The 25436-nt window shown below is 40.1% G+C and overlaps 1 protein-coding gene and 1 long non-coding RNA gene across 5 annotated transcripts in view; one reads left to right on the forward strand and one right to left on the reverse strand.

The window, feature by feature from the left end:
- Positions 1-3363, reverse strand: part of LOC118237884 — a 53408-nt gene extending 50045 nt beyond the window's left edge. The window contains exon 1 of the long non-coding RNA XR_004769094.1: positions 3056-3363. This is a non-coding gene — a long non-coding RNA (uncharacterized LOC118237884). The remainder of the gene's footprint in view (positions 1-3055) is intronic.
- Positions 3364-3461: 98 nt separating this feature from the next.
- Pik3c2a (phosphatidylinositol-4-phosphate 3-kinase catalytic subunit type 2 alpha) overlaps positions 3462-25436 on the forward strand; it is a 93813-nt gene continuing 71838 nt past the window's right edge. Inside the window, exons 1-3 of one of the 4 annotated variants that reach the window (XM_027410146.1) lie at positions 3462-3604; positions 4248-4336; positions 23503-24634. In XM_027410146.1, coding sequence (XP_027265947.1) covers positions 23564-24634 — 1071 coding nt within the window. In that variant the 5' untranslated portion in view covers positions 3462-3604; positions 4248-4336; positions 23503-23563. Of the gene's footprint in view, positions 3605-4247; positions 4337-20682; positions 20702-23502; positions 24635-25436 lie in introns of those variants that run through there. The other 3 variants (XM_027410148.1, XM_027410147.1, XM_035442266.1) reach the window with 3 other exon arrangements.

The following is a 25436-nucleotide window of genomic DNA, read 5'->3' on the forward strand; positions in this document are numbered from 1 at the left end:
CCTCAGATTTCTTTCTGTCCCTCCTGCCTTTTGAGATAGGGTATCAGGCTGAAGAAATGAACCAGCTGTTAAAGGCTAGGCTCACAACTAAAACATGAGGTCCCATGTAAGCCAGGCTGGTCTTATTTTGTAGCCAAGGCTAGCATGAAACTTCTTATTCTCCTGCCTCTATCTTCTAAGTGCTGAGATTACAGGTGTGTGTTACCATGCCCAACTTCTGTAATTTCTACTCTGCCCAATGTCACTTCCTAGAGAAGGCCTTCCTGCTTTCCATTCTAAATCAGAGAACACTAATTTTCCCTCATACTGCTTATCACAATTGGGTGTAAGTGATTGCTTAATTGAGTATTTAGTGTTTGTTCCCGATGTACTCCAAACTCTGAGGACAGAGAAACAGTCTTGTTGCCCATTGTATCCTTAGCAAAGAGCTGTGTTTGACATAGAAGGTAAAGATTCAGCATATCCTCCCTATGTTTCCTTAGCCCCACCCCCTTTTTTATTAAGACAAACATTTCTTATTATCATAAACTTCACATCCTTTTACTGTTTACAAATTTAATAATCTGAGTGTCATTTATCTGTGTCAATGTTATTTGCCATAGGTAATAATTTCTAAGTACAGACATAACTTAAAAACAAACAAACTGGAGCTAGAATTGGAATTCAGGGTCTTATACATGCAAGGAAAGTGATATGCCACTGAGCTACATTTCCATTCCTATTTGTTTATGAGACAGAGTCTTACTGTGTAGCCTAGGCATTGAACTCTATCCTCTATCTCCCAAGTATTGGGATCATAGGTGTGGGTCACCATTGCCCAGCAGGGACCACAACTTAGAAATTTTGTAGTACAGTCCCACAGTGAAGTCTTCCTGTGTGGCTGGAATACAGCATTATGGAAGGAACAAGCAACAGAACTACTTATTAATGGACTTGTTTGTTTGTAGTAGAGTCTTGATATGTTGTCCAGGCTAGTCAAACTCTATATATAGACAAGGGGGCTTCCAACTTGGTGATCCTTTTGCCTCTGTCTGCTGAGTTCTGGGTTTTGAGGTGTGCACCACCATGCCTGGCTATTAATGGCCTTTTCGAAAGCTCTTTGGTTAATTTTTAAGGGCAGTGAAATGTTAAAGAGGTTGGTCTATGTGGTAAGATCTGGGTTTGGACTCTTATTTAATAGCTGTGTGGCTTTAGGCAAGTTGCTTTTCTCTCTGGTCCTCAAAGTATTCAACTATAAATCAAGGATATAATAATGGTCCCTTTTCATTCAGGTTGTGAAAGGGATTCAGTAAGATAATACAAAGCCCCAAGAACAGGGCCTGGTTTCAGAAAATGCTCAATAAATGTCAGCCAGTCTTTTCACACATGATAAAAGAGAAAGGTTCCTCATTTCTCACTTGGTACTGGAAGAAGTTTGGGGGTGCTATAAAGTTCTCTGTGGGAAGTTAAGGTTGGAGCAGTTTAAAATGTAATGCTACTCAATTCTTTCTTTCTTTCTACTTTCAAGTCTTAAAACTGAAGCCAATGGGAGAAAGTAGCTTCTAGCTAGTCTCTAATTGGTTTCAATTGACAGCAGCATGGTTTGCACTCTCTTACGGTCTGTGTTCACATTGTTTAACCACCATCATCAGATGTCATTGTCAACCAGAGAAGGAAGGCTAGGAGAGGGCTACTAGCTCATCATCTTGACACCTAGCAATTTGCAATGCTGTCTCTTTTGGAAGCCACCTAAGTCTTTGCCTGTTCAGTCTATTGGTACTTCGTAGGTGGTCAGAGCCTACCAGTTAGGCCACACAAAAGCCACAATAAATGAGAAAGTCAACTTCAACAAGGATTTGACTCAGACCAAGGCAGCTACCAGGATCCAGAAGAAAGATTTCTTCCTTCCTGGGGGTTGGGGACCTGAATAAAAATGTCAGATTATCTTCACATAAGACACAGTATTTTCTTTTCAAAAGGCACACTCCGTTCTCCATTCAGCAAAAGGTAGGAAACCAGTCCTGAGAGAAAGCCAGTTTCCTTGCCCTTTTAAAAATTTTGCAGAAGAGCTGCCAAGTGTATAAATTCCTCCTTTGATCAGAAGATAAAGCAGAACAATGCTGTGGAGCTGAGCAGATTGCTACAGGACATTCCTCTGGGGCGTGTAAGCTTGGAAGTACCAGTGTACAGAGGAAAGTGGGGTTGGTAGACAGCTAGGGGCTGGGAGGGTGGTACAGACATAAACTGCTCCTAGACTTCACCACAGGATAGATTTTCCTTTTGCTTAGCTCTAGAGACTGAACCTAGACCTCACACATGCTAGTTAGGTGCACTGCCACTGAGCTAGTCTCAGCCCTGGTTTCTTGTTTTTGTTTTTGTTTTTTGGGTTTTTCGAGACAGGGTTTCTCTGTATTGCTTTGGAGCCTGTCCTGGAACTAACTCTATAGATCAGGTTGGCCTTGAACTCACAAAGATCCTCCTGCCTCTGCCTCCTGAGTCCTGGGATTAAAGGAGTGAGCCACCAACGCCCGACTATTTAATTTTGGGGGGGACAGGTTCTGAACTGCTGCGCTTAAGTAATCTCCTGCCTTAGTCTCCTCAGGTTGGACTACAGAAAGATGCCACATTCTCTTCAAAAGCACAGGCATGCTTATTTAAACGAAACGATCAGAGGTCTCCCCTTCCCTACTATCCAGAAAATGTTGGAAATAAGCTTTTACATCCCAAAACCCAAGTAGGCACTGCCAGTTTATTTTGCCATCCCTCTCCTCAGTAGTTACCAACTGTCCTCTTTTGCAATCTGTAAAACGCGAATAATTTCCCTATCTGCTTCACTTTTGAACCAGACAGCGGGAGGGCTAAACGCTTTACAAGCACAATTCCATTCGGTGCTCACGAGAAAGGTATGATTACTATGGGGCCTGGGTGTGATGTCTGGTCGAGCGCTGTTATTAAGGCTGCCTTCCTCACCTGGCCTCAACAAGGCTGTCAGCAAACAGCAACGTGAGAACCCCGCACACAACCCGCCCTTTGCAGGACCCTTGTGATGAGCTGCCAATTACAAACTTCGAAGCACCTGAACGTCCGCGATAACTGCTGGAGGGAATGAAAGATTTCGTCTTGACCTTTTCAGTCTTCCAATCCAAACTCATCTCCGGGCGGCCTGGGGCTAAGATTGTAAATAGACCAGGCTGCCGCAGGCCAGAGGTCGTCGGGGCGCAGTGCTGAGAGAAGGCCCCGGGAACAAAGGGCGCTTGAGAGCCCGAGGCGGGCCAGAGGGTCCCAGAGTGTCCTCTCCGAGAGGCCCCAGGCCGGGACTAGACACCCATTCCCCGGGGCATATATTCCAGCCCGCAACCTCCCCTCTGCTGTCTCGCGGGCCCGCCTGCGCCCCGCCCAGCACCTCAGGTAGGCTGTCCGCGCCAGCCAATCGCAAGGCTCCCGAGCACGGGGGCGGTGCTTTTACCATCGGAAGTGACGTGCAGTGCTCGGCTGGCCGCGGAGTCAGTCGAAGCTCTCCTCGGCGGCCGGCTGAGCCAGCTGAGGCGGGGGCAAAACATGGCTCGGACCTTAGAAGGCGCGAAGGCTCGGGTTGCGGTGGAGACCAAGGCTCCCGCAGCGTGAGGTGAGGGGCAGCGGGTGCGTGTGGAGCGAGGCCTGGCGCTGCGCGGCCGCCGCGGGACCCAGAGGGGAGGGACCGCGGCCGCGGTGCCTCTTCGTCGCTCCATCCTCTCTGACTCGTACTTCGGGGCCCTGTCCCCCCACCCGGCGGTCGCCAGTGCCCCACTCCAGGCCCCTTTTGTCGTGAGCCGCTGGGCGCTGCTGTCCCCCAGGGGGAGGGGAAGCCACCCCACAGTCCCTGGGACAGTGCGGGAGCGGCGGCGGCGGCGGCGGCGGCGGCGGCGGGTCCCAGTCTTCTCTCTAGGCTGTTCTGGAAAGTGGCTGTTGAACTTCTGCTATGGCTTCTTCCTCCTCACCCAGCAGTCTTTGGAGCCTCGGGTGGTTCTTTTTCTTCTCCTGGGACCCTTCACCTCCTTACCTTAAAAAAAGAAAAAGAAATCCAGAATCTACTTGCTTTGGAAATGCAATAATATGTGTATTTAGCGCATCATCTTTCTGGGAAAGCATTAGAGTAAGCATAATTTAACTCTTCCTGAGTGACTGGGGAACAAGAAGTAATTGAAGAGGAGGAAAATTGTGTATGGTAGTTCTTTCCCTGCGTTGTCCTGATAGAAAGTGAAGTTCTAATTATTACATTTCTGCTTTAGACAGACGGTGTTTGAATTGAGTGACTCGAAGGAAGCTTCCCCATTTGAACAAAATTACTTGTTAAAGAGGTACCCCAAAATCTTCTCAGGTGGGTGTCAGGAGGAAAACCTGTCTTGGGGAAAATGATTGAATGTATGGGACCATCCACAAACCATAATGACAGAAAAAAAAAAAAAAACAATTGTTAGAGGGTTGGTGAAATAGCATACGGGAAGAGAACACTGATTCCAAGGAAGACTTTGTACTCTTGCTTCCCTGATGATGGTTCAGTCTCCACAAGAAACCTTTCAGCAGCTCTCTGGAGTTGGAGTTGGTGTGGTTATTCAAGGTTACAAACCACACTTGAAGTGCCTTGGTTGAGATTTTCAAATTTTTGAAGCTGTTTGTGTGTTTGACACTCAGTGTTTTGAGCACTGCAAGGTACTGTAATTGATACAGAGGTATTTTTTAAATCAAACTTAGTTCCAAAGTGATTTTTAACATAGGTACAAAATATATACAGAACTTCCACAAATTCCATCAGTGTTGGCTAACTTAATTTAAAAGCAGTTTGTTCTGAGAAAACCTTCTGTTGTCTCAGGCATGGTGGTGCACTCTTGTAATTTGCAGTGCTTGCCTGCATTGCAAGAGTTATAGTAGGAGGGTCAAATTTAAGGCCAACCCAGGCTACCTAGTGAGACACTGTCAATAACAATAATAATAGAAAATTCTTGTTATAATATGTGTTGTGCACATGTTGCTTGCAGTTTAATTTGTACTCAGTCATACTTTAATGGTCTTAATTGTTCTTCAGTTTCATAGAGCATAAAGATTAGCATATTTGCTTTCAGGATTTTAGAAACAACTTTTTGTAATCAGTTGTGTATTGAATGCATGATTCTTTGTTGCTTCTATTTAGAACTCCAAATTTTCCATTCAGCTTAATGTCGCTGTGTACATTTCTGTGCCCAGAAGTAAATCTGGCACATTGTTCTGAATGTAGTAAGTATAAGTAGTACAGTCCAATTTCTAGGAGCTCAGAGTTCTTTTTAGTTTGTTTTTTTGGTTTTTTTTGTTGTTGTTGTTTTTCCGAGACAGGGTTTCTCTGTGTAGCTTTGGAGCCTATCCTGGCACTCGCTCTGGAGACCAGGCTGGCCTTGAACTCACAGAGATCAGCCTGCCTCTGCCTCCCGAGTGCTGGGTTTAAAGGCATGTGCCACCAAAGGCAAGCTCAGAGTTCTTATCAGAGCATCAGACCATCCCCTGAGATCAGGAGAGGTGCAAAGTACTTTCTTAAAATGCTTTAGCAAAGCACCTGTAGAGATGAGCCTGAGCTACAGGAGACCCTGTCTCCAAACAAAAACAAAGCAAAACAACAAAAAGGTTTGTGAGCTAGGCGTATAGCTAAGAATTAGTGCTTGCTTACCACGAGGTCCTGGCTTTGATCAGTACTTACAGAATGAAGTTGTAACTTACCTTGCTTTGATAAGACAACTTAATTTGTTTTTACTAATTTATCATATTCCCAAAAGAAATTCAAGGCAAGAAAAATGATGTTTTAGTGTGCTGTGTTTACAGAATTTGGTGATTTGTTTAATCTAATCCTCCCATCCCGCCTCCCTACTAGGGATTGAACCTAGGACCCAAGCAAGCTCTCTACCACTGAAACATATCCCCTTTAGTTTGGTTGTTTCATTTGATGGTTGTAACTGAGTTGGGCCACAACCCCACCCTCAGAAACTGGGGAATGAGTAAGAGAAGAGAGAAGGAATGCAAAGTAGAAGTTGTTGTTCAGTCTACCTGGGAAGACAGTTTAGCAAGTTCTAACACTGCAGTTATAAAGACAGTGGTAGATTCAAAGTACTAAGAAGGATGTGATCTGGGTGGGGAGATGAAGAAATGCATGGGTCTCATGAGAAAGATTATGCTCAAATTGAGGCTTGCAGAATGAGTTCTTTTTTTCTTTTTCTTTTTCTTTTTTTTAAGATTTATTTATTATGTGTACAGTGTTTTGCCTGCAGGCCAGAAGAGGGCACCAGATCTCATTACAGATGGTTGTGAGCCACCATGTCATTGCTGGGAATTGAACTCAGGAACTTTGGAAGAACAAGCAGTGCTCTTAACTACTGAACCATCTCTCCAGCCCGAATGAGTTCTTTCTATTAATGAGGGCAGGATGGATAAAAATGCTCAGGTCCTAAGATCTTTTCCATTACCTTGAAGTGGTAAGATAATTGAGAAAAGTCTTAATAACTCTGGTGTTTATTTGATAGTATTCATATACAGCGTTCTTTTAGTGGGAATCATGGTCTCACTTGGAAATACTGCCCTGAATAGGTGTGTCTACATTGTTCATAGGATTATGGTTGAAGCTGAAAGAAACCTCTTAGTCTTCCTTACTTATATGGGAGTCACAGTTTTGTTTGCTTGCTTTTGTTGTTTTGAGACAGGGTCTCTCTGTGTATCCCTGGCTCTCCTGGAACTCACTATGTAGACCAGGCTGGCCTTGAACTCACAGAGAGTCACTTGTCTCTGCCTCCCAAATGCTGAGATTAAAGGCAGCATGAACCACCACATCTGGCCATGAATCTTTATTTTGTGCATGTATGTATAACTTGTATCTTTTTTGCATGTTTCTTGATTTAAAATTTCAATTTCATATATGTAATATACTTTAGTATTTCCACCCCCTCCCGTTAGCTTCTTTTATCTCTTCCCAGTGAAACCTTTTTCCCCCCAACTACTTTCATGTCCTCCTTTTTCCCTTTTGTGGAAAATTTTAATTAAGGTGTCTGCAAGAGCATGGATGGGTGGTTATTTACTTGAGTAAAGGCTGCTAACCAGGGATTGTACCACTGACTTTCCCACCCCTAGCAACCATTCCAGTCACTCATTGAGAGTGGGGTGAGCTTATGAGTCTCTTACAATCCATGATGGAATGTTAATGGGCCCAGTTTTATGCAGGTCTTGTGGCACTGCTTCTGTGAGTGAGGGTGCAGCAGCATGTCATGTACTGATGACTGTTTTACAGCATTCTTTTCCATATTCTGGCTGTAAGCATTGGGGCAACTCAGATTGAATGAGATGGACAGGGATTCTGGCACTCCAAGAGCCAAGGAGTACCACAGGTCACAGTAAGCTTAGCATCTTACAACCCTGCTCTGGGGGAAAGGCTTTCCCATTGTAACAGCTCTGCTCCAGCAGGGGAGGGCTTCCCTGACAAAGTTGTTACATTTGGTTCTGTTCCCCCAATGTAACTCCACTTCACCAGGGGAAGGTTTCCCCAGGCTAAAGTGTTATAGCCCTGCTCTGCTCTGCTCTGCTCTGCTCTGCTCTGCTCTGCTCTGGTTCCTGCGAAAAGTTATTTCTCTTCTTCATTCCGCCAAAGGAAGGTCTCACCCAAACCTCATTCGAGAGATTTATTGGGCAGGAAGAATCCAGTAGAGTGGCTGCCCTCTGCCAGGGGGGACAGGATAGCTGGGCAGCCTGCAGCCACCAGCTGAACAGACAGGGGGTTTACATAGGCATTCTTAGGGGCAGAGTTTTCCAGGGAGATTTCCAGAGTGGGGATTGGTCAGATTTCAGACCCTGAGCTAGATCTGCTCAGGGATTGGTTGGTTTTCTGCACAGGTTCAGGGTCAGATTTGGCTCTGGTTTCAGGGCAAAAGTATGTTCCATTCACTGGTCCTTTTTAGCCTTTTGGTTCTAATTTTAGGACCAGGGTGTATTTCTTTCACTGGCTCTGATTCTAGGAACAAAGTGTGTTTCTTTGGCACTGGTTTTAGGTTCAGGGTTCATTTCTTTGTTTCTTGTTGCAGGGCCAAAGTGTGTTTCTTTGGCTGCCCCCCTTTCCCTACACTGGCTTTTAAATTCTTTCAGCCTCTCTTCCTCAATATTACCTGAGCTGAGTTTTGGAGGGGTGTTAGTGGTGTCCTGTTTAAGGCCGAGCCCTCAGCGGTTAGTTTTTAGCACCTTGACTAGTCATAAGTCTCTCCATTAACTTACATCCTTTACAAATAGAAGCTTCCCTGACCTGCATTGAGATATCATTAATTCATATAAACATAAATATCTAGAAGGCAGTTCAATTCTCTGGTCCATTTAGCAAAAACAATAGTAATAGGTTATTTTCCTTGGGCCTATCATCCATTTACAGTACAAGTACAGTACAAGGCATGAATTTTTCTGTGGAGTGGGCCTCAAATCAAATTAGAAGCAGTTGGTTGTCCCTATAACATCTATGTGCTGGCTAATTTATGTCAACCTGACACAGGGTGGAGTCATCTGAGAGAAGGGAACCATAATTGAGAAAATGCCCCCTCAAGATCTGGCTGTAGGCAAGCCTGTAGAGCCTTTTCTTATTAATGATTAATTTGGAAGGGCATAGCCCATTGTGGGTAGAACCACCTTTGGGCTGGTGGCCCTGGGTTCTATAAGAAAGCAGACTGAGCAAGCCATGGGGAACAAGCCAGTAAGCAGCGTTCCTCCATGGCCTCTCTTCCTGCCTCAGGTTCCTGCCCTGTTTGAGTTCCTGTCTTGTCTTCTTTCAGTGATGAACAGTGATTTGGAAGCATGAACCAAATAAACTCTTTCCTCCCCAATTTGCTTTTGGTCTTGGTGTTTCATCACATCAATAGTAACCCTAATTAAGACAACAGCAATGCCACTGTTGCACCAGTGGGCACATCTAGCCAGAAGGTTGATATTATAGCTTACAGGATCTATAGCCAAGTAAGAGTATTGATGACTGTTCTCTTCTAATAACTTGCGTAATGCCTTCTGACATGGTGAAAGGTGCTCAGCAAGGAGGAAATTTCTAGCTCTGTTGTAGCTTGATTTCTGTATACCAGAAGTATTTGATGTCTGCAGCAGTTGTGTTTTTTGTTGTTGTTGTTTTGGGTTTTTTTGGTTTTTCGAGACAGGGTTTCCCTTTGTAACTTTGGAGCCTATCCTGGCACTCGCTCTGGAGACAAGGCTGGCCTTGAACTCACAGAGATCCGCCTGCCTCTGCCTCCCGAGTGCTGGGATTAAAGGTGTGCGCCACCAACGCCTGGCAGCAGTTGTGTTTTATTACCTAGTTCTGGTTGGCAACCAAGAGCAATAGCCAGTATGGAGTGGGGGCAGTTGGGGAACTTTCTTATCCAACAGACTTCCTGAAGGCACTAGGATTTTTGTTTTAATTTTGGGGGATATTATCCACTCGGGTTCTTACTTTGTAGGCCTGGTCTGGAATTTGCCATGTAGAGAAACCTCAAGCTCAGAAATCTGCCTTCGTCTGCCTCCTGACTACAGGATTAAAGATATGTGCCACCATGTCCAGCCTATGTGTTGTTTCTGATGAGATAGATGTACACAGAAACGTTTTGACAGTTAAAACTGAAATAAATACAACTGTGAACTACTTTTTGGATTCTTTTTCCTTTTTGCTTTTGTTGGTAGGCCCTCATGAAGCCTATGTTGGCTTCAGAGTATACCTGAGGAGGACCTTGAAGTCTAGTCCCTCCTGCCTCTATCTACCAAGTGCTAGGATGACATAACCCGCCTTGGATTTCTTAAAAATTTAAATTTAGCTATTTGGGTATAAAATAAATGGAATTTTAAAATAACGTTTTAAACAGATTTGAAACCATTTTTTGTTGGCTTAGCTGTTAGTTTTAATTACTTAACTTTGAGAATACACTAGAATACTATTTAATCAACATCCTTACTGTTAAACAGTAATGTTTTCTGTAAGTCTTACTGTGAAATAGGGTCTTATAATTTAGTTGAGATTATCCCAGAAATCACTTTGTAGGCCACACTGGCCTTGAACTCAATAATAGTTCTCCTGCCCCAACCTTCCAAGTGCAGTCTTACAGACATGAAGCACCATATCTGGTTTTGGTATTAAGATCCAGTCTTACTATGCAATTCAGGCTGTCCTGGAACTTGCTGACCTACCTCAGCCTCCTAAGTGCATGGAATTATAGGCATACACTACCATACCTAGCTTAACAGTTACGCTATAGAAACAATCAAAGTGTATAATATTGTTTCACTTCATTTGCTGTACATTGAGATTTGTTAGAAACAAACTAATAATTTAGATCAGTGGTTCTCAACCTGTGGGTCACCTAAGACCACTGGAAAACACAGGTATTTACATTACAATTCATAACAATAGCAAAATTACAGTTATGAAATAGTAACAAAAACAACCTTATGGTTGGGGGTCACCACAATATGAGGAACTGTATAAAAGAGTCACAGCATTAGGAACCACTGCTTTAGAACAATAATAATAAAAGACTGATGTTTGCATTGATTGCTGATTATAGCTTAACTGATGCTTTTATTCCTCAAGATCTTATTATTCAAATAAATAGTAAATATTATTGTTTTCTTTGAGAAGAAAATGAGGCCTAAATATATTTTGACTTATGTAGCATAGTATCTAGAAGACACTGCTTGAATCCAGGTCCTATAATGTTGGCCCAGTGTTCTTTCACTGTGCTTCTTCTTCTTTTTTAAATTTTATTTATTATGCCTAACCCTAACCCTGGAGGCCAGAGGAGGGCACCAGATCTCATTACAGATGGTTGTGAGCCATCATGTGGGTTCTGGGAATTGAACTCAGGACCTCTGGAAGAGCAGACAGTGCTCTTAACCTCTGAGCCATCTCTCTAGCCCTCACTGTGCTTCTTAAGTTGGTGTTTTAATGTTTACATGTGTAACATGTAGCACAGTTTTGGAGGATGAGCAAGTTTATAGTCCAACCTGGACAGACCAATTATAATCCATATGATAATATTTTTCTAAGATAGGGTCACAGAGCTCCAGGCTGGCTTTCAACTTGCTATATGGTCACAGATGACCTTGACTCTTTATCTTTCTGCTTCTACTTCCCAAGTACTGACATGGAAGGTATACACACCTGACTGGCTGGTTCTCTCCTCCTCCACCACCTCTTCCTTCTCTCCCCCTCCCCTCTCTCTCTCCTCCCCTCTCTCCTACCTACTTACCTTTCTTCTTCTCCTTTCAATAAATGGTCTCACAGTGTAGCCTATGCTGGGCTTGAACTTAGAGTAATCTTACTGTCTCAGCCTCATAAATGTTAGAGTTACATTGTGGACTGCTACATGTGTCTAAGAAATCTTTATTAAAGTTCCACTATGTAATGAGAGAACACAGCAAAACCACAACCTTCTTTTCAGGTAAAAGTATATAAAAATGAATGAGAGATCAGTGGTGGTAATGCCTTCTGGTGAGGAGGGACTAGAACATGAGTGATTTTGTTTAAAAAAAATTCAGTCTAATTGGGAATCAGGAAAATACTTTTTTTAAATGTTCTATTTTCAGTTTGGGAGAGTGAGTAAACGTGTATGCTCTTCCTACAAGATAAGCTCTGACGGAGACCTAACTATTCTTAGAAACAAAACCACAGTTCTATGAGTAGCTGTAACTGCATTGGTTTATTAAGTCACTTTATCTATGTTCATAATAGAATTTATGACTGTTCTGATAAACACTTTGTAGTTTAATGTATAAATCTGTTCAGTGCTAAGTGGAAAGGGGTGCTTTTTTGTTCCAGGGAATATACAATTTGTACTTTCTCCCTTTTGTGGCCCCCTTGAGGGAGTGGGAGACAGATTCTCGCTGGTAACCTAGGGTGGACTTGAACTCCAGTTTCTCTTAGTTTCCAAATGCTGGATTTATAGTTGTGTACCCCATAACTGGCTTGGAATGATCCACTTTTGTCTAACTAGACCTCCCTCCCTTCCCCTTTTGCATGTTAGAATACTAGGAGTACTAAGAACTCTGCCATTGAGTTCTTAGACTAGAATTCTATGCATATTGAAATGCTTGACAGTGCTTGCTTTTTTCTTTTTCTTTTTTCCTTTTTGAGATAAGCTTTCATTCTGTAGCCTAGGTTGGCCTTGAACTCATGGCACTTCTGCCCAGCCTTGTAAGTGCTAGGATTAAAGGTGTGAACCAGCACACCTACTAACTGCAGTTGATTTTCTTTTTTCAGTCATAGTTACTGAGAGGTATTTTTAAGTATAAAATCCATAAACCCATCCAACTAGACATCTGTGAACCCAAAGTGAGCACGTTGTGGAATATGGGAAACAGCAGTCACAGAACTGGCACCACAGCAGCTAGGACAGAGAAATGTGGGGCTGAGGATCTGGCTCCGTTGCTAGAGTGGAGCTCTGGGATCAGGCTTAGTGGCTCACACCTGTGATCTTAGTGCTCAACAGATAGAGGCAAGAAGATCAGGAGTTCCTGGTTATCCTTTGCTACTTAGTATAGTGAGTCTGGGGCAATGTGAGCTACACAAGGATCCTGTCAGCAAAAAAAGAGAAGAAAGTAAGAAAGCAGAAAGATTATGTTTATTTTTAGTTAGAGTCTAGTTTTGTAGATCAGGCTGGCCATGAACTTCTTGATCCTCCTGCCTCAGCCTCCTGAGAGCTAGGATTAAAAGCATGTGAACCTGGACTCAGTGGGTACATGATACTGGGACTTGAACCCAGGGCTTTGTACCTACTAGATAAGAAGTCTACCACTGAGCCATATCCCCATGTCAGTCTCAGTCTTAGTCTCTCTCTGTCTCTCTGTCTCTTTGTCTGTCTGTCTCTCTCCAACCCCCCCCCCCACACACACACACAGATACCATTTGCTCATTTATTGTTTAGTGGCATTAGTCACAATGTTGTTTATACCACTGTCTATTTCAAAAAAACTGCAAAATGAAACTCTGCATGTTAAGCAGTAAGTATTCCACCCTCCTAGCCCCTGCTTTCATTGATAACCATTAAACTACTTTCTTTGAATTTTCTTATTCCAGTATTTCTTTTAAGTGGAATTATACCATATTTGCCTCTTTTGTTTGGTTTATTTCATTTATTGTAATGTCTTTAAGGACCATCCATAGTACAGCATTTGCCATTACTTTTTATGACTAGATAATATTCTGTTCTATGTATATACCACATTTTGTGTATCACTTCTTTGATGGATACTTGGTTATTTCCATCTATTGGCTATTGTAAATAATGATGCTTCTACTAGTATTGCATACTGTTTGGTCAGTACAGTGTCCTTACACAGATTGATGTGTAAATTTAAGTGTCTGTTTTCCATTCTTTCGAATAGAAGCAGAATATTCAATTATTCTTCATAATATTCAAACAATAATTATGTTTACATTTTAGAGGAAGCACACAAAAGTGTTTTTTCAGAATGACTGTACCATTTGGCATTCCTTACCAGCAAAATACAAAGAGTTTCAGTTTCTGCATATATTTGCCACCACTTCATATTTTCCATTAAAAAAAATTAAAGTTCGCTGGACATTGGTGGCGCATGCCTTTAATCCCAGCACTCAGGAGGCAGAGGCAGGCGGATCTTTGTGAGTTCAAGACTAGCCTGGTCTACAAGAGCTAGTTCCAGGACAGCCTCCAAAGCCACAGGGAAACCCTGTCTCAAAAAACCAAAACAAAAACAAAAACAAAAAAAAAAAAAAAAAAGTTAAAGTTGTCAAGTTGGTTTGAAGTGTGTCTGGTTGTGGTTTTGATTTGCATCTCCCTCTAATATTGCTCAGCATCTTTTAATGGGCTTGGACTTCTTAGTGTTGGGAGCATATCAATGCTTATTTCAATGGTTGGACACAAATACACACACACATATATTCTTCATGCGTGCTAGGCAAACGCTCTACCAACTAAGCACATTCCCAGCTTGGCTCAGTTTCTTATTGTTTATTACTGTTCCTTACTTTGTAATTCCTAGTTGTGTTTTTCAGCTTTATTTTTTCTCCTCTTTTAAGGCATGTTAAAAATGGAGGTATATACCATAACAGTTAGCACACAAGATTTACTGTTATTTGTCATGTTGAAATTTCAGTAACATCAAGGTATATTTAATGATTCATGTCAAATGAATGAACAGAAAAGTAGTCCAAAGTTCAGCCATTATCTCCACCAAGTACTTCTGTTGGGAAATCAAGTTAGAGTGCAGACTTTGTGGTCAGCATGTTGCCTTTCAGAATAAGCTTCCTTCTGTGACTGTGTCTTCTCTTCCTTGACCCCTACCACTCATAGGCAATAAGACCCCTATCTAGACACAGAAAGTTGTTGTGGCTGTATCTTGGATGTTTAGAATGTTGCCCTTAAGGACTGAGAATGGAACAATGATTAATGCATAGTAGGTTACAGTATAGACATTGCTTTTTGCCAAGAGAGAAGACATAAGCTCTTTATTAATATGCGTGTACAAAACATTTTAAATTGTAAAAATATGGGCTGACAAGATGAGTTAGTTGGTAAAAGAACTTGGCACCAAGCCTGACCTGTGTGAGTTGGATTCCTGGGACCGAAAGAGAGAACCAAGTGCTATGAGCACCCCTACACACCTCATACACACACAATAGTAATAGTAATAATAACAATAATTTAACTAAAATAAGACAGGTAGAATTAGTTGCTTCCCGCTTCACACTTGAAATTCCATGTTCCTCCCTTCACAGTTTATGTGACAAGCACTTTATCTGCTAAGCCATCTCACCGGCTCTGACCTGGCAGATACTGAAGCTCTGAAGAGCCTTACCTGCTTTTTCTTCCTTTTGAGACAGGGTTACACTTGTAGGCCTGGCTGGGCTGGAACTCTTTACTTTAGGTGGAGCAAGCTGACATTAAGATCGTAGTGAACCTCCTGAGTGCTGGAATTACAAGTGTGCAATACCATACCTGACCTTCCCATCATGAATAAACTTGAAGAAACTCTTCTTAGTTTTTCCCATGCCTCATTTTTTTTCACTGACTAAAAATAACATCTACCTCCCCAACTAAATGTTTTTTTTTTCCATTTCACTTACGCTAAACTTGGCATGTTCTGTTTAAATCAAACCACTTCTAACATTTCTACTGCCACCATCCATACTCCAAGTCATAGTTAGTCCCCTCATCTTATTTATCTGCTTATTTATTTGTCTCTTTGGGTCTCCCTGTTTCCCCCCCTCTTTTTGCCAAAAAACCTACAGCCCTTTCCACACTAGGCAAAGCTCTCTACTTTTGAGCTACATCCCAAGCCCTCCATTTTTGTTTTCATTTGTCCATTTTTTACAGAACAGTAGAGATTTTTTGAACAGTGTAAATTCTTGTGCATGAAGTCTATCTCTGTCTTCCTATTACACTGATAAGTACAGTAAAGTGTCTCCAACACCACACATTCTTTTTTTTTTTTCTTCTATTTTGTGGGTAGATATTGAACCCAAAGCCTACAGCCTCAGCTAACTTACTCATCTTCATCAAAAACATTTCACAAGATCCACAGAATAAAATTAAGTTTGTTTCAAATGAAAATTTTTCCATTGTATCAGACTGTAAGGCCTAAATATTACTCACATTTAATATCACTTTGGAGAACAGAGTTAAAATTTTCAAATCAAATTTGATGTTGAAATGTTGTTTAAGTCTTACTATTCAATGCATAATTACTTTATTTACTTGAGAAATGGGTTTCCTGAGAGGTGAAAAGCCTAATCAAAGCTGAAGTGCAGCTAGGATAAGAACCCTCTCCTAACTTCTCCCCTCCCTTTCTCCCGTCCTCTCTCCCCTCCCCTCCCCTCCTCTCACAGAATCTTTCTCACAGATTCTACTTTATTTCACTGTCTTGCCCAGGCTGACTTACAACTCTAAATGTAAGCTTTGGGGGGTAACCTTGAACTCATAGCAGTCCTCCTTTCTCAGCCTCCTCACTGCTGAGATTACAAATGTGAGCCTCTATGCTAGTAGCTCTTAACCTTCCTAATGCTGCAACCCTTTAATACAGTTCTTCACTTGTGGTAGCCTCCAATCATAAAATTACTTTTGTTGTTACTTTGTAACTGTTATGTTGCTGCTGTTGTGAATTATAATGTAAATATCCATGTTTTCTGATGGTCTTAGGTGACCCCTGTGAAAGGGTTGTTGGACAAACCCCCCCACCCCCAAAGGGGTTTCTACCACAGGTTGAGAACAACTGCTCTATGCTCTGCTATCAATTTTATTTGGTTCTTTGTAGTTGTCTATTTTTTAAATTTTATTTATCTATCTATTTATTTATTATGTATATAACATTCTGCTTCCATGTATATCTGCACACCAGAAGAGGGCACCAGATCTCATAACGGATGGTTGTAAGCCACCATGTGGTTGCTGGGAATTGAACTCAGGACCTCTGGAAGAGCAGTCAGTGCTCTTAACCTCTGAGCCATCTCTGCAGCTTTGTAGTTGTCTATTATAAGGGTTATATAATATATGAGCTAATAATGAATATAGTAATGTAGCTTATTATAAAAATTTAGGACTATTCTGATTTTGATTGATCTGGAGTATTTAAAGCTTACATAAATCTACTCAAACTGCAAGTAAATGGATGGATGGATGATAGATAGAAAGAAAGAAAGAAAGAAAGAAAGATAGATAGATAGATAGATAGATAGATAGATAGATAAAGTAACTTTGGAGAACCATGACATTGCATCAGCAAAATATGGATTCTGAACACTGACATGTTTCTATAGACCTCAGTTGTCAGCCTCACCAACCAGCTGTATCTAGAAAGTTCTTCAGTCCTGTTTCCTGTCTTTTTGTGTTTCAGATCTGCCTTACTGTCTTTATTATTACCTCACCTCCGAGGGCATAATGCCTGTCAGATTACCATCATGTCAAACATGAACTGCACATTGAAAAGCAGAGTTCTGTAAACCACCCTTAGGTTTGAGAATGTTTGGATACATAAAACTTACTGAATGATGTTATACTTGTGGTTAATGGTTTATTATGGGGAAAGGATAGATGAAAATCAGCCGAAGAAAAAAAGCATGTAGAGCAAAGTCCAGGAGTGTTCCCAGTGTGGAACTTCTGGTAGTTTTTTCCTGTGAAATCAGAATGTGTTGTGCTACCAGTATCTGTGTTAATAAATAGTATACGTGGAATATTGGCAACCAGTGAGTCTCACATGAGTTTCAGGGACCAGATTTTTTTCCCCATATGTCGAAGGAACTTCACAGCAGTAATGTATTTTATCCAACTAAAAGGGATCATATCATATGGCTTTGGGAAAAAAAAAAAAAAAGCATGCACATGATGTTTATCTGCACAAGAAAGAAATTGGTGGCTTATAGTTTGTTCCATTTAAGATAGCTCCCAGGCTGGAATAGAGAGCTTGTCTAAAACATGTGAGGGCTCAGATTCAATCCCTAGTACTACTCCCAAAACTCCAAAGTTATCAAGTTATTTGGTGGCTCATGGCAGATTTTGGGAAGCTGAGACAGGTGGGTTGCCATGGATTCAAGATCAGCTTAAGCAATACAGTAAAATTTTGTCTGATAAAACAATGAGAAAAAAAATACAATTATATTTGGGCTCTGTATAAGGTATGTATTAAATATGTACCTATTTAGAACTTTTGTGCATCTCAATATTTGAATATTCTAAAATCTGAAATAGTTCTATCTTAAGCATTTCAGATAGAGGATAGTCAATCAGTAGTTTGACTTTTCCTATTTGATCCTTTTATTTCTTTTTCTTACCTTACTGTACTGTCTAGAACTGGTTAAAATGTTGAATTAAGGTGATAGTCGGCATTCTGCTTTTGTTTATGGCCATAAGGAAAATTTCAAGGTTTCCTTCCCATTAAGTGTGAATTGTTGATACCTTCAATAGAGGAAGGAGCTTCCCTGCTGTTCATCACCAGTTAACTACCATGATAAGCACATCTTTTATTTAAAATACATATTTTGTTTTAGGTGTTTTGCTTCTGAAACAGTTCTCATATAGCTCGGGCTGGCCTTGGACTCTGTTATATTACAGCTGAGGATGCTGTGGTCTGAGTCCTAGCCTCCACATGGCAGCTAACAACTGTTTGTAATTCCTATACCAAGGGGATCTGACACTCTCTTCTGGCTACCATGGGCACTGCATGCATGTGGTACACAGACATACATGCAGTCAAAACACTCATCCACATAAAATAAAATAAATACATTAATAAAATTGGTGAAAATTTTAAATTTTCATTTAAATTCTGTGCATTCTGTATCTTCCATTTATCTCTTGCGACAAATTAGTGTTTAATACCAAAGTATTTGGCTTCTCTTTTTAAATTAGTTCTCCCTTCCCATGAATCAGAGATAGAATATTCTCTTTTCATCTATTGGTATTTCAGTCTTTAACAAAGATGGAACACCTATTTTTAGTTCTCTGTTGTCATATTCCTTCAAGTTTTCAAGATAATTGCCTCTCCCCACTTACTCTAAACCCAACCATGTGATTTTTTTTTTTTTCAGTAAAGAGTGAATTTTTAAAAATGAGCTCTTTTTGCCTGATTTTTGTTTTCCAGTTTGAGCTTCTCTTTGGTAAAAGGAAGGGTATGTCTGGTCATTAGAAATCTGATTATAGAAGTGAGTAAAAACTCTTACCCTCACTGAAATTATAAATGTGCCAGTCATTTGTTGATGGTAAATTAATAGATAAATTGTGTATGTTGTTATTAATTAACAGTGTTAACTGCTTCATGATAGGGCTGAAGCAAAATTTAGCAGTGCAGGAAAAAATAGTCCAAGATTGAGGAAGAAATTTTATATTTATGGCGGATAGTTTATGGTGATTTAAGCCTAAGCCTATCCTGGTTCTAGTTAATTTAGTAGTGTATTATGTAAATTAGTAGTGCTTGGATTCATTCCACACTTGCTATCTGCTATAAGTTTATTTTTATTTTACTTTTTAGATTTATTTGTTTTATGAGTATGAATTCTTTGCATGTATATATGCACACCATCTGTGTGCCTGGTGCCTTGGAGATCAGAAGAGGGTGTTGGACTCTCTGAAACTCGAGAAATGGATGATTGTGAATTACCATATGAATTCTGGGAACCAAACCCAAGTTTTCTGAAAGAAGAAGTGCTGCTGAGCCATTTTTCTAGCACCTACCTGCTCTAACTTTAGGCATATTATATAACTGTGCTTATGTTTCTTCATTTGTGAACCAGAGATATTAGTAAAAGGACTTTGTAAAATTTGCAAGGATTAAATTGCTTATATACTATGTGACAGCATCTATGTATCTCTAGCTCTACAAAGATAGAACTATGTAGGTACTTACTATTATTTTTTATCAAGCATTAGTAATTATAATTTCCATAAGAGAGAAAGAGTGTGTGTCAGAAGTCAACCTTGGGTGTCCTTCCTCAAGTGCTGTCCATCTTCTTTTTGAGACAGGGTCATTCACTGTAAGTTAGCTGATTAGGCTAAGTAGGCTGACCAGTGAGCACCAGGATCCATCTACCTGAAACCACCTTCTCAGTGCTGTGATCACAAGCCTGTGCAACCTTATGCCTGGGTTTTTCTTTGGATGTTGGGGATCAAACTTAGGCCCTTGTGGGAAGCACTTTAGTGACTGAGCTGTCTTCCCAGGTTCATAATTTTATTTCTAATAGTTGCATAATTGGTTCCATATCATTGTCATATTAGAATAGTGTCTACCTTTTTTTAAGTGATTTTATTGCTTGAGTATTTAAGACAGATTTATGCCACTAGAGCAGAGGCCATGGATGACTCATACTTCCAGTTGAGAGGATGACCTGCTTATTTTATAATAACAAGCCAATAAAATCCATCTGTCTATCTCAGTCAGGCATAATTTAACATTCTCATCCTTTCTGATCCTCAAGATGCTTTCAGACAGTGACTGCTTTCTTAACGAAATGGTAGAGATCCTCAGGAAGATCAGGGGTAAGGCTTATGGACTAAAGAATTCTTAAAATTTTATTGACAGTTACAAAACAGACCTATGGCATACCATGAGCCCCTCAGGATCACACCAATTTCTAAGGCCAGTGTGTAAATCTGATCCTTGTCACCATCAGATGTCACCTTCAGACAGGTTGGCGATGTAGGCAGTAGAGCAATAGAGCAGAGCCAACTGGGAAGGCTCTTTGAAGGAGCATGCATGCAAACCATGATGTCAACTGACAGCAGAAAGAATTGTGTCTGCTGTTGAACTACAACCATTGCTTCTTAGCTTTCTTTTGTTATTTTAAGTTTTAAATATTGTGTTAGTGTGTATGTGACAGAGTTTAGAAGATAACCTGGAAGAATTGGCTTTCTCTTCAGGAAGTGGCTTTTTCTTTCACCCATGTGGGTACTGAGAATTTAACTCAGGTTGTCAGGTTTGGCTGTAGGTGCATTTACCCACTAGTCCTGTTTCTTTTTTTTTCTTTTCCTTTTTTTCTTTTTTCTTTTCTTTTTTCTTTTCTTTTCTTTTTTTTTTTTTTTTTTTTTTTTGACAGAGTGTGGCTATACAGTACAAGTTAGACTGGGAACTCATGGCTGGAACACACCCCTCCATGCATCCCCATCCCCCACCTCTCTGAAACATCATCCTCCAGTGTTCAGAGAGCCAACCACGCTTGGCTAAGTTTCTTGAATTGTTAAGATCAGAAAGCATTTAGGTGAGTAACAAGACTGACTTGTTTTATTTTTCCTGAAGTTTAAATTTAAATTGTAAATGAATGTCTACTACAGAATGAGCAAGGAGCTTTTAAATTAATTCCTTTGTTTTAGGGTATGCAAATAGTGTCCAAACATTTGATTGACTAGTGTAATTGCCCTGTTTTAGAGAATTTTAAAGTAGCTACAGGCTTTGTGATCAGCAAGGAGTTACTGTGAAGGTTAGTGATGGATACTGCATTATATGTTTAATCTGGCTTTTAATTTTCTATCGCTAAAGTTAAAATGAGGCACTTTGGAACACCACTTGCAAAAACATCATGTAGCTCCTTCCTTCCTTTTTAAATTAAAAAACAAAATTATTTAGGAGCTAGTTTAGATGGCTCAGTGGTTTAAAAGCACTTGTTCTTGCAAAGGACCTGGGCTCCATTCCCACACCTGCATGGCAGCTCACAACCATCTGTGACTCCAATTCCAGAGGATCCAATGCTATTTGCTGACCTCTGTAAGTACCAGGCATGCATGTAACGCACAGACATACATACAAGAAAAACAATCATATAAATAAAAATGATAATAAGAGTAATAAGAATTGAACATATGTGTATGGGTGTTTTGTATACATGTATGTGTACCACTTTAATGCCTGGTACACTTATAGTGCCAGAAAAGGGCAATCGATCCTCTGGAACTAGAGTTACAGTATTGCTGTTAAGAATTGAACCTGGGTCCTCTGGAAGAGCAACCAATGATTTTAACCACCGAGCCATTACTATAGCATCGCACCTCCCATCTTTTTTTGACAAGGTCCCATGTTTTTTGTTTTCCTTTTATTGAAAAATAGATTTTTTCCCACGTAATTTATCCTAATTACAGTTTCCTCTCTATTTCTTCCAGTTCCTCCCCACCTCCCCACTCATCTAGGTCATTCCCTTCCTGTCTCTCATTAGAAAACAACATAATAAAACAAATATAATAAGATAAAACAAAAACAATCACATCAGGTTTGGACAAGAAGAAAAAGAGCACAAGAATCAGGACAGACAGCTCTCATGTTAACCCAGATTGGCCTTGAATGTACATGTGAATGTAGCTAAGGATGATCTTGAATTCTTGATTCTTGAGCTTCTATCTGGAGTGTTTGTATTAATCAGAAATATATATATATATATATATATATATATGTATATACACATTTACTGTTAAGGAGACAGCTTAAACTTCAATTTGTTTTCATGGATAAAAACAGATTTTAAGGATAAGTATAGTATTGATTTAGCTGCAAACAAATTAAAGTATAATCAAAACTGTAAATGGATTTTCTTTTTTTTTTAATTTTTTAATTTTTTTATTTTCTCCACTCCCATTCCCTCTTCACCTCACCCCTGCCTACCATGCTCCCAATTTACTCACATCTTGTCTTTTTCCCTTTCTTAGGCAGATCCATGTATGTATCTCTTAGGGTCATCTTAGTTACCTAGGTTCTCTGGGGTGGTGGCCTGTAGGCTGGTTATTCTTTGCTTTATTATGTTGGTCATTCTGGGTCTGGGTTACCTCACTCAGGATGGCTTTTTCTAGTTCTGTCCATTTGCCTGCACATTTCAAGTTGTCAGGTTTTTTGTTTTGTTTTACCATTGAGTAGTACTCCATTGCATAAATGTATCACATTTTCCTTATCCTTTCTTTGGTTGAGGAGGACCTAGGTTGTTTGTAGGTTCTGACTATTACTAATAATGCTGCTATGAATATAGTTGAGCAAATGCAGATAGATTTTTCTTTGGGCTGCCAGCTCACAAAAATAAGACAGAGATTTCTTACTATTATGAAAACTTGGCCTTATCTTAGACTTGTCTATCTAGCTCTTATAGTTTAAATTAACCCATCTCTATTAATTTACATGCTGCCACATGGCTTGTGTCTTTTACCTCTCTTCCTGCATGTCCTGTTTTCTCTGCATCCATCTAGCAGCTCTCCCTTCCTTCTTCCCAGTGCTGTCTCTGTCTGGAAGTCCTGCTTATACTTCCTGCCCACCTATTGGCCAGTTAGTTTTTATTCCAGTCACAGTGATATATCTTTACACGGTGTAATCAAATATCTTGCAACCCAAAACTATACAATGAATTGAATTATAAAATATTTGTGTGGAATATTATAGCTTTTTATAATTTTAATGCTGTCTTATTGTTCTAAGCCATAAAACTTTATACATTTTAAACATTTCTGCAGTATAAAAAAAGCTTCAATAAGTTTTTCATAGATTTTGATCAAGAAGAGGTGTTTATTTTATTAATTAATTGATAAAGTTTGCTCTTGAGCAGTATAATAAATAGCATGAAGATCATAACTATTTTGACTTTTTTTTACTTCTTACTTGCATAATCATAAGCCCTGCCTTGGAAATATGTGAATGGTACTTGTCATTTCATGACAAGAATAAAGCCAGAGTGCCACTAGAAATGGCAAGCGTTGTGACAGCTGACATGAACCTCTTTAACTTTGATTACTCTGCCAAGTATTTTGATAACTCAGGAAGTGGGGTAAAGTGTGTGTTTCAGCCTCTTCTGAAACCTTTCATTGTATTTTATTTGTGTGTATTTAACTTATTTGATTTTTGAAATGACATGTTACTCTGTATCCCTGTCTGACTTGGAACTCACCATGTAGACCATACTTATCTGCCTGCCTTTTCCCCTTAAGTGCTGGGATTAAAGGCGTGTGCACTTCCAGTAGGGATAGGTTTAAACAAAAATAAATTTGTGTTTAGAAAATCTAACTTGAGTGTTATGTTTATTTTTGTGTATAGGTCTTGGTATTTTGGAAGCTACAAGAAAAAAAGATTAAGCGGTTTGTTTTGTTTTGTGGACATGGCTCAGATTTCCAGCAACAATGAATTCAAACAGTGTTCATCTTCACATCCGGAACCATTAAGAACCAAAGATGTGGACAAAGCAGAAGCATTACAAATGGAAGCAGAGGCCTTAGCAAAACTGCAGAAGGATAGACAAATGACTGACAGTCCTGGAGGCTTTGAGCTGTCTAGCAGCACTAGACAAAGAACACAAGGTTTTAACAAACAGGATTATGATCTCATGGTGTTTCCTGAATTGGATTCCCAAAAAAGAGCAGTAGATATTGATGTAGAAAAACTCACCCAAGCCGAACTTGAGAAGATACTGCTGGATGACAATTTTGAGACTAGAAAAACCCCTGTATTGCCAGTTACTCCTGTTTTGAGCCCTTCATTTTCAGCACAGTTGTATCTTAGACCTACTATTCAAAGAGGACAGTGGCCCCCTGGATTTTCTGGGCCTTCCACATATACTTTACCTTCTATTTATCCTTCAGCATACAGCAAACAGGCCACATTCCAGAATGGCTTCAGTCCAAGGATGCCTGCTTTTCCATCTACAGAATCTATATATTTAAGACTTCCAGGACAGTCTCCATATTTTTCATATCCTTTGACACCTTCCACACCGTTTCATCCACAAGGAAGTTTACCAGTCTATCGGCCACTAGTCAGTCCTGACATGGCAAAACTATTTGACAAAATAGCAAGTACATCAGAATTTTTAAAAAATGGGAAAGCACGGACTGATTTGGAGATAGCAAATTCGAAAGCTTCAGTCTGCAATCTACAAGTATCTCCAAAGTCTGAAGATATCAGTAAATTTGACTGGTTAGACTTGGATCCTCTAAGTAAGCCTAAGGTGGACAGTGTAGAAGTGTTAGAACATGAAGAAGAGAAGAAGAATCCAGTTTTGCTAGCAGAGGATCCTTGGGATGCTGTTCTTCTTGAAGAGAGGTCTCTAGCAAGTTGTCACCTAGAAAGAAAGGTGAATGGAAAATACCTTTCTGGGGCAACTGTAACAAGAAGCCAGTCTTTAAACATTCGGACAGCTCAACTTACAAAAGCCCAAGGCCAAGTATCTCAGGTATAGTCTCTGCTTGCTAACTTCTTAAGTTCAGTCGTAAAACAGAGTACATCTTTGTGTGAATTATTTGTTGGGGGCGGGGGAGGGTTTTTTTTATCTTGCCTTTCTTTGTCACCAAGGCTGCCATGGTTCTTTTCGGGGGTGGCAAAAGATTAAATATGATTAGTTACCTTAATCATATTTAGTTAGTTTTTTGTAAAACTGTAAATAAAAACCTAATTAAGTCTGTCTGGTAGCACTAACCTTCAGTCTAGCATTCAGGAGGCAGAGGCAGGTGGATCTCTGTGACTTTGAGGCCAGCCTGGTCTACATAATGATTGATTACCAAGCTAGCCAGGGCTACACAGAGAGACCTTGATTCAAAAAAACAAACAAACAAGCAAGATCAGTTTAGTTGAAGGTCTGCCATCGATGAGGTGAACTGAAGATATTCTCGGTCTTTCTGTATTATTGTAAACCTTTCTTTTTCTTTTATTTTCAGGGCAAGCAAGAGATTTTGTCTGTCACCCTTATACAAATTTGAACACATTTTCTTTTGTTCCTATACATAAAAGATACAAAGAAAAACATAATTTCAGAGAGCCAGGAAAAGGGCCATTTAAAGGTTTTCCCTTAAATACCCATATTGATAAAGAAGAAGAATAGAAATAGGTTATTACTAGTTTATGTGGTTTTTTTTTTTAATTCTTTGAGGGTTTTTTTTCCCCAACTTGTTAAATTTGAATTAGAAACAGGATTGTTTTACATGACAATCCCTTTGAGGGTTTGTTTTTTTTTTAATTAGGATTTTTTTAAAGACTTA

Source organism: Cricetulus griseus, chromosome 3, assembly GCF_003668045.3.
Source record: "Cricetulus griseus strain 17A/GY chromosome 3, alternate assembly CriGri-PICRH-1.0, whole genome shotgun sequence".
Lineage (NCBI taxonomy): Eukaryota > Metazoa > Chordata > Mammalia > Rodentia > Cricetidae > Cricetulus > Cricetulus griseus.